This window comes from Tubulanus polymorphus, chromosome 9 (assembly GCF_964204645.1).
Source record: "Tubulanus polymorphus chromosome 9, tnTubPoly1.2, whole genome shotgun sequence".
In the NCBI taxonomy this organism is placed as follows: Eukaryota; Metazoa; Nemertea; class Palaeonemertea; order Tubulaniformes; family Tubulanidae; genus Tubulanus; species Tubulanus polymorphus.
The window spans coordinates 834,055-847,651 of record NC_134033.1 but is presented as its reverse complement, the minus strand read 5'-3'; the positions used below and the strand labels follow the sequence as shown (position 1 = coordinate 847,651).

General features: G+C 42.2%; 1 protein-coding gene and 1 pseudogene across 1 annotated transcript; one reads left to right on the top strand and one right to left on the bottom strand.

The window, feature by feature from the left end:
* The first annotated feature begins 830 nt into the window (after nt 1-830).
* On the top strand, nt 831-7,466 carry LOC141911171 (secretory phospholipase A2 receptor-like). Its single transcript, XM_074802150.1, has 8 exons — nt 831-893; nt 1,113-1,175; nt 3,162-3,314; nt 3,818-3,897; nt 4,491-4,632; nt 5,592-5,741; nt 6,330-6,406; nt 7,086-7,466. The coding sequence occupies exons 1-8, from the start codon at nt 833-835 to the stop codon at nt 7,230-7,232; spliced, it is 873 nt and encodes a 290-aa protein (XP_074658251.1). The 5' UTR covers nt 831-832; the 3' UTR covers nt 7,233-7,466.
* Nucleotides 7,467-8,332: 866 nt separating this feature from the next.
* On the bottom strand, nt 8,333-9,390 carry LOC141911183 (leukocyte elastase inhibitor-like; annotated as a pseudogene).
* Between the last annotated feature and the right edge of the window lie 4,207 nt (nt 9,391-13,597).

Here is a 13,597-nt window from a genome sequence, read left to right as displayed (position 1 = left end):
TACAAAAATGATGCGCTGTTCAGCGATGAGACAGGCATCGCTCTCAAGTTGTCTTGTGGCACCATCATCAGACACAAGGGCTCTTGTGGTGAACCCTGGTCCATGCTTACCCTTACGAAGTCCTGTAAAGCTGCCGTCCGTAATGTCACTGCTCACAAAACGATAACATCATTGTTCAGAGGACAAATTTGCCTAATCAATGAAATTATCATTATTAAATAACTTTGCCAAATGTCTTTTTAACGACATGCTGTACATCGGCCCCAACAGTAGCGTTATAAAGAAAGGACTCACGCATTCCATACTTTTCGAACTTCAAACTCCAAAAATGTCTGCAACTAATACAATGTGTGATTCGCATGGTTGTTTTTGAGATATATCCACGCCTGAGAATACATGAGGATATATTTTTAGAAATTTAATTATTGAAATAGGCCTAACCCAAGTCATCGCTACATAGTCATCGCTGGTCTGGGCTGAGGGTGCTCGGGAAATTCCGCTGGTTTTTAATGAAACATCCTAGACCTTGTGTTGATAAAAACGTTTTTTTTCGGTTTATAGAATGTTTTGGCAATAAAATGAAACTAACGTTGACACTATATGCAAAACGTTATTTATTGTACAGATGTTAGGCCTACCGTTTCAAAAATATCCGTTTTTTATGATAGTAAGATTAATGTCATTGCCGCGTGCGACAGCGATATCAAAATTGACCGAATTACAAAATTGAAATTATTAATTATCAGTTTATTGAGCGTCGGAATTAGTTCAAACGTTTATAACCGCCGGTTTTATTTCGAATATTTGAATTTAACGGCTGTCTACTCCAGATATGTGTATCTATATAAATCTGTTATTTACGCCCAACCCGTCTCACTTCAGCTGTCGAAACAGTAAGTTCTATTCGTATTCTTTCCATTCCGGGATCCAGGAATTCAGTTTCTGCTTCAAAAATCTAATTTACACTCAATATTCTAACCGCAGAGAAATTCCTACTCGAGGAAATTGAATCGTTCTGACTGGAATCAAGGAAATATAATATTCAGTATTTTTCGGGCGAATTCTTCCTTCGCGTTTTCATCATATCGCGTTGCGTTTTTATTCAATTTTAGGAAGTTACAGAATGAAGTTGGTTATTCTGGTATTTGTGGCCGCACTGGCTGCTGTCGCGCGAGGTAAGATTCCAAACCTTTCTTCAAAGACCATTTCGTTAGGCCTAATCTTTGAGACAAAAGATATGTCGCAAAATGTAGAAATTCTGGACCCAGTTCGCGGTTCAGGACCCAGTTTGCAGCGTTGTGGATCCAGAGGCCAATTTTGAAGGACTTGTATATTGATAGTAATTCAAGGACCTGGCACATCCCATAGGGGCACTTTGATGTCCAAAAAGACAATATCACGTGCACCCTGCACTGAGATACATTAATCACCGTTGTTGAAAAAATAGAAAATGGCACTCGAAAAGTTGATGGAATTTTACAAGAGTCTCGCTTGTCCACAGGGATCTGTACCTGTGGAAACAGTTCTGGATCCAGTTCCACAGTTCTGAGTTAAGATTTGACCCTGGGTTAAAACATTGAAAATGAACTAACTTTAACTCAGAGTTAACTCTAACTCACAACTGTGGAACTGGGTCCTGTACAGTGAGGCCTGACTCAGAGTTAAAATCAGTTTGAACCGGTCCTCGTGGAACCAGTTCTGTACAGTGAGGCCTGACTCAGAGTTAAATCAGTTTGAACCGGTCCTCGTGGAATCAGTTCTGTACAGTGAGGCCTGACTCAGAGTTAAAATCAATTTGAACCGGTCCTCGTGGAATCAGTTCTGTACAGTGAGGCCTGACTCAGAGTTAAAATCAGTTTGAACCGGTCCTCGTGGAATCAGTTCTGTACAGTGAGGCCTGACTCAGAGTTAAAATCAGTTTGAACCGGTCCTCGTGGAATCAGTTCTGTACAGTGAGGCCTGACTCAGAGTTAGAATCAGTTTGAACCGGTCCTCGTGGAATCAGTTCTGTACAGTGAGGCCTGACTCAGAGTTAGAATCAGTTTGAACCGGTCCTCGTGGAATCAGTTCTGTACAGTGAGGCCTGACTCAGAGTTAAAATCAGTTTGAACCGGTCCTCGTGGAATCAGTTCTGTACAGTGAGGCCTGACTCAGAGTTAAAATCAGTTTGAACCGGTCCTCGTGGAATCAGTTCTGTACAGTGAGGCCTGACTCAGAGTTAGAATCAATTTGAACCGGTCCTCGTGGAATCAGTTCTGTACAGTGAGGCCTGACTCAGAGTTAAAATCAGTTTGAACCGGTCCTCGTGGAATCAGTTCTGTACAGTGAGGCCTGACTCAGAGTTAGAATCAGTTTGAACCGGTCCTCGTGGAATCAGTTCTGTACAGTGAGGCCTGACTCAGAGTTAAATTCAGTTTGAACCGGTCCTCGTGGAATCAGTTCTGTACAGTGAGGCCTGACTCAAGATTTAAATTCAGTTTGAACCGGTCCTCGTGGAATCAGTTCTGTACAGTGAGGCCTGACTCAGAGTTAAAATCAGTTTGAACCGGTCCTCGTGGAATCAGTTCTGTACAGTGAGGCCTGACTCAGAGTTAAAATCAATTTGAACCGGTCCTCGTGGAATCAGTTCTGTACAGTGAGGCCTGACTCAGAGTTAAAATCAATTTGAACCGGTCCTCGTGGAATCAGTTCTGTACAGTGAGGCCTGACTCAGAGTTAAATCAGTTTGAACCGGTCCTCGTGGAATCAGTTCTGTACAGTGAGGCCTGACTCAGAGTTAAAATCAATTTGAACCGGTCCTCGTGGAATCAGTTCTGTACAGTGAGGCCTGACTCAGAGTTAGAATCAGTTTGAACCGGTCCTCGTGGAATCAGTTCTGTACAGTGAGGCCTGACTCAGAGTTAAAATCAATTTGAACCGGTCCTCGTGGAATCAGTTCTGTACAGTGAGGCCTGACTCAGAGTTAAAATCAATTTGAACCGGTCCTCGTGGAATCAGTTCTGTACAGTGAGGCCTGACTCAGAGTAAAAATCAATTTGAACCGGTCCTCGTGGAATCAGTTCTGTACAGTGAGGCCTGACTCAGAGTTAGAATCAGTTTGAACTGGTCCTCGTCGACTCCATGAGGTTGTGATGTTCTTATATGTTGTTGTTTTTTTCCAGCCGGGTGTAAGGCCGGTTGGTTCCACGCCGGCAATAAATGTTTCCTCTTACAAAAGAGGAAGATGTCGAACGCTGAAGCGGCTCTTAGTTGTCACCGTTACGGGGCTAAACTGGCACGGGTTAGCAGCCTCATTGAACACGAGGCATTACAAGGTAATATAATATCCAACATTGAGGGCATTTACTGCATTTCTATAGAACAACACGACATCTTCCCCTCCAGATATTGTTTATTTAGGGATTTTAAGTTATTCAATTTATATAGCGCCCTTTTCACTGTGATAAAATGTGCAACGGAATTATCCATGAATAATTGGTATTATGACCTCCAGCCTATAACTCTAGTCAATATATCAGTCATCTCTCCCTGGGGAGAAGTAACACCGAGCTGCTGCTAGGCGCTCAGGAGTCATCTATTAAAGCATGAGGTACCCATTTACTCCTGGGTGGAAAGAGGCAATGAGGATAAGTGCCTTGCCCGCGGACTTCGAATCCACGACGAATATCAGTTCGGCGTTTTGTGTTTTGCCTCCCCCGCACACGGCACAACAAAAAACATCGAAAACGTCGGTGCCGTGTGCGTTGGGCTTAAACCATACTCCCAAATATGCGCAACATACGGGCGTGTTTAGAATGAATGAATGAATTTGTTTCAGGCACATTAGTTGTTAACAATGCCGGTTCAGCGTGGATAGTGTTCAATGATAAAAACAAGGAAGGAACATTCACTAATGCGGTAAATATACTTACATCCGGGCACACTATAGTCGGTCTTCACAACGGTTTTGAGGGTAAATTGACTCGTAAGGGATAAGATAGTCAGATATAGGACGTACAGATAATCTATTGCCCGCTTTACCAGGAACTAAGATTAAGCGGGCTTGAGATCTCTGAACTCAATCAATAGTTTCAAATCACGGCCCCAGTTCCACAGTCGTGAGTTAGAGTTTAACTCTGAGTTAACTCATTGAAAATGAACTAACTTAAACTCGGGGTTAACTCTAACTCACAACTGTGGAACTGGGTCCAGTATATTATGTAACAATGTAGGGTTCGAGTTGTTTGAATATCTCCAGGCGCGGATCTAGTGGGGGTGTTCAGGGGTCGTGCCCCATCCCCTGCTCGGCCACCAAAAAAAATTTTTAATCGTTTTCTTGAAGGAATGAACTCAAGACAAAACGGGCGAACAGTCCCAAATAATCAGAATCATATCATCTTATGTTTGGCATCAGATATTTTAGACGGCGGTTCAACATAAACACTCTTTATTCCTCGTTGAAAAAATCCTGGATCCGCGCCTGAATCTCTTAATGTTGATTCTATTTCCAGGGTAACATTTTCATCGGGCAATGGAATCGCGGTGAACCGAATAACCTCGGAAACGTAGAAGACTCCGTTCATATTTTAACTACTGCGAAATGGAATGACATCAACGTGAACGGAAAATACCCGTATGTTTGTCAGATATGGGGTACGTTGTATATGACGCCATGGACTAAAAATTCTAAAGTTTGGTCCATCGTAGAGTAGCCTGGTGTTTACCGGGTTTAGAATAAATGATAGATAAAACTATGCAATGAATCGGGAGAGACGAATGAAATATAAGTCCCACAATCACATGATCGAAAAAGATTTTAAAACATCAAAACTATTGAAATTGAATTTAAAACCTCGAATTTTCGGTTATATGCTAAAAACCATTTTCAAGAGTGAAAATGCTTTTCAGCATGAAATCGAAAATTCGAGGTTTTAAATTTATACTAATGTATAGAAGCTTCTGATCAGCTTCATTTACCTGATGAAGTTCTAATCTACTTGTCTCGTTACTTATTTCAAAGTTTAGTCTATAAAACACTGGCACAAGGGATAATTTTTAATGAGCTTTGAACTAATTTGTCTGCTAGGACTGTGAGGAGTAAAAGTTCAGTCCCGAATGAGATCGGCTATACTGCAGGGGACTGAGTTGGCACTTCGCCCTAAAACTTCTGGATTCTGCGAACCAAGCTGTGGAATTAGGGGGTCCTGAATCGGTCCTTTATACGTCAATTTAGGTCAATCTGAATAAATTTCCATTAATTGGACGATATTTAATCGCGTTGAACGTTTTAGCGTTATAACTCCGACAATGCGGGACCCGCGGGACCGCTTCAAAATGGCACCCGGTAAATAAAAACTTCCCGGTCGAGTGAATGAATTACCCTTAGCCCGTGGGTTACTTTGAGTTAAAACTGGTCTATACTATAGCCTCTGCATCTAAGACAGAATCCTGGTCCGCAGTTCTGTGTTAAATTTGTCTTTAGGGTTATATGAAATTGAAAATGAACTGATTTTAACTAAACTCTCACTGTAGAAACGGGTCCCGGTATTCACTGGAAAAAAGGCATTTTCTACATCGAATAAATAGACTTTATACTTGTTGTTCGCTCTCAGGTGAACGGCCCGGTTGGGTGAAATACGGCGCGAAGAGTTTGAAACTGTTCCCGGCTCTGACTACTTACAGCGCCGCTCGGGCCAATTGTAAAAAACAGTTAGGTCGCATCGTCGAGGTAGAAAGCTCTGAAGAGGACGCGTTAATTAGAAGTAAGTGAAGTAGGGACAGATTCCGGTGTTGAGGTTAGGAGAACTTATTAATGACATAATCCACGACAAACGAGGGGGTCTGGTGGTCCTTCCCAGGACATTTGGAAATTTACTGCTTTCTGGTGCAATTTCCAAGCAATGAATGAAGTCCCGGCGCAACTTTCTACGCATTGAGATGTAGTTTCTAGGCAATAAAGATAAAATCCTGGGCTTGGTTTCATAGATGTGGAAGAAAAATAGTCTCTGGGAACATTTTGAAATTTGTCAGTTATTACCATAGTTTCTCATTGTTACTATGGTGGTTGTCACCCAGATTGAGGATTTACCCCAAGGGATAACTTTGATACTCAGTCTATGAAACCAGGCCCTGAAGAATGATTTCTTTCTGTTGGAAATACATCGCCTTCAAAAAGTGCCCTTTCTAATTTTTGGATAGATAGAGAGATGATGACTATGGTCAAGTTTGTTAGCAAGAAATCGAAGCGTGCTAATTCAGTGCCACTAGCGACACCTGGAAGATGCTCACATAATCCTCGCTTACCACAGTAGCGGTGCGCCGGTGCCTCATTTCCGCTTTTCTCGTTTAAGGTCTCGAAAAGCCGGCAAGACACCACATTAGAATCGGGTTGGACGACATCGTAAACGAGGGTCATTTTACAATCGCTGTAAGTATCGCTTTTAGAACGTGAGTATGGAAGCCCTGAGACGACATCTTGAGTTCCCGAGTTCCCCAGTTCATAACGTCCTGAGTTTATGAGATTTTGAGTTTATTTGGGCATGCACAACACTATGAAATTACGCGACTTAAAAAAACCATATTTTAAGGATGTCAAATCCTTTTTCGCCATGAATTAACTACAAAAATTATGTCCCACATCAACCTAAACTGGTTGACTGTGTCCAATTCTGCACTGGCAGTCAACTGATGGTCGTGAGGGAAAATAACGCCGAGATCTTTTCGTGGAGCTACGATGTTACAACGAACTTCAGGAGACCAGAAAATCTGTTCGTTATAACTGATAGTTCTATATACAGCGGAACCTCGTTACAACAAACTTCAGGAGACCAGAAATTCTGTTCGTTATAACTGATAGTTCTATATACAGCGGAACCTCGTTACAACGAACTTCAGGAGACCAGAAAATCAGTTCGTTATAACTGATAGTTCGTTTAAATTCAGTATGAAATTATTAGAATTGTGCGATTTTGGACGAGTGATTTGTAGAAACAGCTAAATCGGTATGTGTGAGGTCGTTTTAACGAGGTTCGACTCTAGAACGAAACAGCCAGTAGCCTAACGACTTGAACCCTAATTTCGTGATGTTAATTTCAAATCTCACGCAGGATCGGTACACCAACTGGGCGCGGAATGCACCGAACAATCGCGGAGGTAACGAGGACTGCGTGGAGATGAGACAAGTCGGGGAGTGGAACGACCTGAGTTGTTGCACAAAGCTGGTATCATTCTGTTCATACCCGCTGAAGATATAATCAAAAACCCAAGGCACAAGCGCCCCCTAGTGGAGAGAAGCTTTATTCTGGTCGAAATTACAAAATTACAATTCGGTAGTTCGATCTAACGCATCGTGCCTAATTGTTTTTCATAACGTTACTACATGGTTTCAAAGTCTGCCTACACTTAGAACTACAATTTTCGTGTTTGGTTTTAATATTCAATTCAAATGTCACGGGTTAGATTTCAATTTATTTCTCTCTTAGCTGACACGGTGGGGGGGGGGGTGGGGCGTGGTTATCTCTCACTAATTTAGGGTACATTAACGGAATGGTTTATGGTATATACCTTATACACGTGTGATTTAGTGAGTGACTCGTAAAAATGCCCTGGAAGGAAAAATATAAGAAACACGAATTAAAAAATCATTCTAAACTCAAGAGTTGTTTTTTTGTCATTTCTTACTGCTTTTCAGGATCCAGTTCCACAGTTGTGAGTTAGACTTAACTCTGAGTTAGAATTAGTTAATTTTCAATGACTTAACTCAGAGTCAAATCTTAACTCAGATCTGTGGAACTGGGTCCTGTTGTTTTTGTTTTGGTCATTTTTGCTGCTGTTCTGACGTTTTCTTCAACGATCTCCAAACAAAACTAAGATTTTCTAAAAGAATCGGACAAAACAAATGTTTATGGAATGCTTTATTGGTTACAATCAGTCATCATCTTCTCTTTTCATAATCGATGTGATATATCAAAATTATTTGATATATATATATATTTATATATCTATTTAGAATGAAACAATAATTAGTCATACACTGGTTACAAGCAGCAAACAAATCTGGAGCCGAATACGACCACAATCATGTAGAAAAAAATGGTGCTGTGATAATGTCTTCAAACTCAGGATAACAGACTCAATCAGCCCCTGGTCTCGCATTGTTATATTACGCGTCAATCAATCGTTTTCGCGAGTCAGGCCCCTCCCCAAATCAGAACCGTGATAGTCTTATCCATTTTTTCGGCACAATTTCATTTTAGGTCGTCTTATCATCAAAGCTTTGATATGATATTGTTCAATGTGAATTATATATCGGTTTAGGCTGATAAATTTCTGGTTCGGATTGGTTTAGATATTTCTAAGCAGTCGGGTCTGTCACTCTTCCCATAAACAGTAAGGCCTTCGTGCGACTATAACGAATCAGCACTATCTCATCACACTTCCCTGCACGAATGAAGAACATAAACAGACGGTCAGCTCTGAATTCAGGCGGCAAGGAATAACTAGTAATTATAAAAACGGTTCTCCGGCCTCCGCTTCTTCGTTCACTTCAATGAACGCTTTATGAATGCCGCGACTGACAAACAGTTGTCAGTACCGTCCATACCGCTCAGGTCGGCTCCGTGAATAACTTCCTGATCCCCATCGCATCCAGCACGTCATTCAACGCAACCTTCTTCTCGAATTTGAATTTCGGCAGCGAGACCTTCACTTTCCTTTTCCAGGCACCGACGCTATTCGCCAGTCTGTTCAAGAATTCGACCGTTAGGCGGCGCTCCACGTCGGCTAGGCCGCCTCCGGCTGAGCTCCTCTTTCATGTACGGTAAAGCCAGTATTTTACATCCGGATTCACGATCGAACCAGAACGGAAATCGATCCTCCTTATTCATCATATCGACGAATTTCAATTCGGCACCGTCGACCTTGAACTCGCCTTTACGCGTGGCCCAGACCTCGAATTTCTTGTCCCAATTACCTTTTAATAAGATGTCGTTCACCAAGACGAGTTTAGTGAATACGGGTAGCGCAACGGGCGGGATTAGGTCCTTGATTTTACCGGACGTTTTTTCTTCGACCCATTTATTGATGGAGTCCAGACTGGGAGAGTGATCTCCTACCCATTAGAAGACACCACCCAGACTGGGAGAGTGGTCTCCTATCCATTAGGAGACACCGTCCAGACTGGGAGAGTGGTCTCCTATGCATTAGGAGACACCGTCCAGACTGGGAGAGTGGTCTCCTATCCATTAGGAGACACCGTCCAGACTGGGAGAGTGGTCTCCTACCCATTAGGAGACACCGTCCAGACTGGGAGAGTGGTCTCCTACCCATTAGGAGACACCGTCCAGACTGGGAGAGTGGTCTCCTACCCATTAGGAGACACCGTCCAGACTGGGAGAGTGGTCTCCTACCCATTTGGAGACACCGTCCAGACTGGGAGAGTGGTCTCCTATCCACCAGGAGACACTGTCCAGACTGGTAGAGTGGTCTCCTATCCATTAGGAGACACCGTCCAGACTGGGAGAGTGATCTCCTACCCATTAGGAGACACCGTCCAGACTGGGAGAGTGATCTCCTACCCATTAGGAGACACCGTCCAGACTGGTAGAGTGGTCTCCTACCCATTAGGAGACACCGTCCAGACTGGGAGAGTGGTCTCCTATCCACCAGGAGACACCGTCCAGACTGGGAGAGTGGTCTCCTACCCATTAGGAGACACCGTCAAGACTGGAAGAGTGGTTTCCTATCCACCAGGAGACACTGTCCAGACTGGGAGAGTGGTCACGAGACACACCGCCCAGGTTGTGAATTCCTACGCACAAAGATGTGGTCAGCCCAGACTTTCAAAATGACACGAAGAAGCCTATACTGAAAAAGGGTATTTTGACATCATTTCCTTCAATGTGCGATTACTTACTAGAGTACAGTAATAGAGTAGGTGTATCGGGTGCTTCTCGATCGTGTCTACACCGCGCGATGTAAAAACTGCTGTAAATATGAAATTAATTTATCTGAAAATAAATGTCGTGACTGCCCGATAAATCTGATATGAAATCATTAAAAAAACAGCTACTTGTATGTATCATATTGTTCTACTTTATTATGTGTCCACATTGCAATTTCAAAACATTAAATGTGTATATTATACGCTGTAATAACTTTCCACGATGAAGAATTACTGACCAAAGACGCAGCAGTATTTGACCTGTATATTGACCACGAATGGAGTTGACGGACCAGCTTCACCATGAATGGACTATAACTTTTATTGTTGACGTTATTGGAGCTGCCTCCAAAGTTTTCAGGCCATAGTGAATAACCATGGTTTCCATAATTTGCAATATTCAACAATTGAAGACTGTTTTCCCTTCGAAAGCAGGCTCAATTTTACCAAACCAAAAAACGGTTCTGGCTAGAAATGGAATTTCTGCAGCAATTCAGGTGGTTAAACTGCGGTCCAGGCTCCCGCGTTCCGACGTTAACCTTAAAGTCGAATACTAACCAGAATATGCTGCTCAACAAAAAGGACAACGCGAAGAAAAAGAGTCCGGATCATCATCGTCGAGGCGTTAAAGTCGACCCGATAAAAAACGATTCCATTTACAACTGGCTCGAAGCCGAACAAAATCCCGAAATTAGATCGATTTTGAAAAAACTGGAAGATGATTTGGCAGCGGCTCAAAAGTGCCTCGACAAAAATCTAGAATCGTTCAAGTATGCAATCCAAGATTTGCAAAATTATTTTTCAGATTCATTTTTGAAATCATGATTCATGAAAAAGGGCGATGAAGTGAAAGATAGAAAGGGTAGGCCTAACATTATTTTTTCTATTCGAATATAGGGGTCGTTGTAACATATTGTCGCAAGAACAAAAACGCCTTGAAATGTTGCACAAGGAATTGGGCGCGGTCGTACAACAGATGAACCTCGTAAACCGATCAATATTAGCGGTACAACTAGACCAGAAAACAACCCACATCGAAATCGCTAAAACCATAGATACAGGTAATAAGAGATTCTAATCTGATATACATCAACAGTGTGTGTCGGTAAAGTTTGACTGTAGAGTTAATACGTTATTATTGGCTGATTTTCAACGTGTCTTATGAGCCAAATTTATCTGTAGAGCAGACTTTATCACTGGGGCCAGGTTCCATAGTCAATACTTAAGATAAAAAATGATCTTTTTGAATCCTAAGATTGGTCTTAAGTTGTTAGATAGGCTGTCAAATCAAAATAGGAATAGACTGGGCTTGAGTTTTTGAATTGGCTATTGAAATAGAATGAGCTTAGATCGGTCTTAAACATGTAAGATGCTCTTCGTGCGACGTTTTGGTCCGTAATTTCGTTAATAATCGGTTGATCTGTAAATATTATGCATCAATTTGTTCAGTAAGGAATTTGCATTCAGAAATAAATCATGAACTGGCAGAAATTTGTTTGTGTTTTCTTCTATCAGCGATAGTTTACCTAGCATACGCTCGCGTAATGCTGAAAAACGGCTTTTATGGCCCGTCACGTGGCGCCACCTACTGTATTTTGATATGCTAATGAGCAGGTGATGACGTCACTGTAACGTTTCCGAGCGTCCGCGGAGCGGATTTTTCAGCATTACGCGAGCGTATGCTGAGTAAACTATCGCTCATAAATGAAAACAAAAACAACTTAAGTGAAAATTGTTGTTTATTTCTGAATGCAAATTCCTCACTGAACAAATTGATGCATAATAAAGGTAGATAAATCGGTTATTAACGAAATTACGGACCAAAACGTCGCACGGAGAGTAGGTGTGACAGACTGTAAGTCTCATATGAACCGATAGTAACAAAAGTACTTGACTACAGTATTTTCACTTATCACAACGTAGACCCATAAGACACAATCCTGTGCAGGTGTGGGTTGACGGAAATCCATCTATAAAGATGTAACATACAGCGAGAGTGAAAAGAAACTGGCGTCACAGAATTCACTGCCTAATATATATTTTATTCAGTTCTCGCGGGAGGAAATCATTTCTTCGCGCATATTTTGATTCGAAAACAACTTAGGCATTAATCAATGTGCATATCATGTTTATTTCAGACGCGAATACGATTGAGAAATTCGTAGGTGAAAATCTATCGTCGTCGGACCTGTTGCGCAGATACAGAAAACTGAAAAAACAAGACGACGGGAATCGGCTGATGGAGGATTTATTGAAACATAAAAAGGCAGTTGAAAAACTCGAATTATTGTTGATGAGAAAGTTGCTTAGTTGGAAGTATTCGATACCCTGCGAGTCCAGTTCCTCGTCGATATCCGCGCAAATTCTGCGCCCGCCTAAACAGTTAGCTACTAAACAAACAGGTGGCGCTGACGAGCACACTTCCGGTAAGCAGATCGCCGCAGCGGTGACCTTGGCAATTGCAGACGGCAAGCGTAAAGGTCGCGCACGCGATCGCTCGTCGAAGATCAGGGATATGATCGCCGGTAAACGCGGTGGAGTCAGAACGATGTTGACTCGGGGAGCGGGTGGCTCCGGTAACTCCGGTTCCAACTCGCTGGAGGCTATCGAACTTCTGGAACGGTCTATAGTGACGTCAGTGGCTGACGTGCATCATCATCATCGATCGGCTTCGGATAGTAGTGACGTCATCGTTTTGAGCGCAGTGACGTCAGCGGATCGGTCGTCCAGTCTACTGGAGACTCTCGTCTAAATAAAAAATAAACCGCCGCGAGTCGCGAGAATCTTTTCTAGAAAAATATTTTACAAGTAGAAAATAAAAAATAAGTTTTTTTTCGAATAAAATCCTTTTTTACCAATACGCAACTTTCAAGCATAGGATAATCATACCTCAAATGATATGTATATATTTCTATGCACGAATAATCGATATTTTTATTGTCAAGTTGATAAATGGTGTATTTTTTCTAAAAGTTATATTCGTTTTATTTCATTCAGCAACGTCTCCGAGTTTCTCAACATCCATCCATCCACAAAGAGGTCCTCAAACATATTCTATCAGTTTTCCAAAATCGAATTACATCGACACTTTTTTTAGACCGATTCGTTTTGTTTTCAATAGACTCTTTCTTCCTCGTTTTTTAACGAAACGTAGAATGTCGGATATAGTGAGTTGATGTTTGGTTTATTATAGCGATGTTTTAAAACAGTCGGTGTCGGGTATGCCGCGATCCGCGAGCACCCTTCGACATTCCGATCCGAGAGGCCGGGTGTACGTACATACAAACCGGGATCGCGTCGAGACGATGAAAAGAGATTTTAGCAAATAAAACCCACCGCCAGCTCGCGATAAAAGGAAAGATAAGGGACAATTCAGAATATGGAGCGTCGACGACTTGAAACGCGCGGAGAGAAAAGTCTAAATATACCTATGCAGATCGCGGCGCGGGTGAGTGAGACGCGTGTCCGTGTCTTGTATATCTCCCCGTGGTGTGACACATAGCTCTCTGACTTATTACTATTATTTCGCAAACAGAATCAATCAAATAAGTGGCCTGCTTCCTGGTGCAGATCCGACTAAACTGCGGATCAAAAATCGACTTTTTAATGATCGGTATATGTGTACGTACGCGCGTACATGTGTCTGCGTGTAACAGCCGTCAGCAGACGATAACCGCG

What these genes read in the sequence shown, in the direction of transcription:
- LOC141911171 (XM_074802150.1), top strand. Translation starts at nt 833, where the DNA reads ATGTGTATCTATATAAATCTGTTATTTACGCCCAACCCGTCTCACTTC. An exon ending in TGAACACGAGGCATTACAAG is followed by an intron (nt 3,315 to 3,817) that starts GTAATATAATAT and finishes AATTTGTTTCAG; the next exon opens with GCACATTAGTTGTTAACAAT. An exon ending in AAGGAACATTCACTAATGCG is followed by an intron (nt 3,898 to 4,490) that starts GTAAATATACTT and finishes TTCTATTTCCAG; the next exon opens with GGTAACATTTTCATCGGGCA.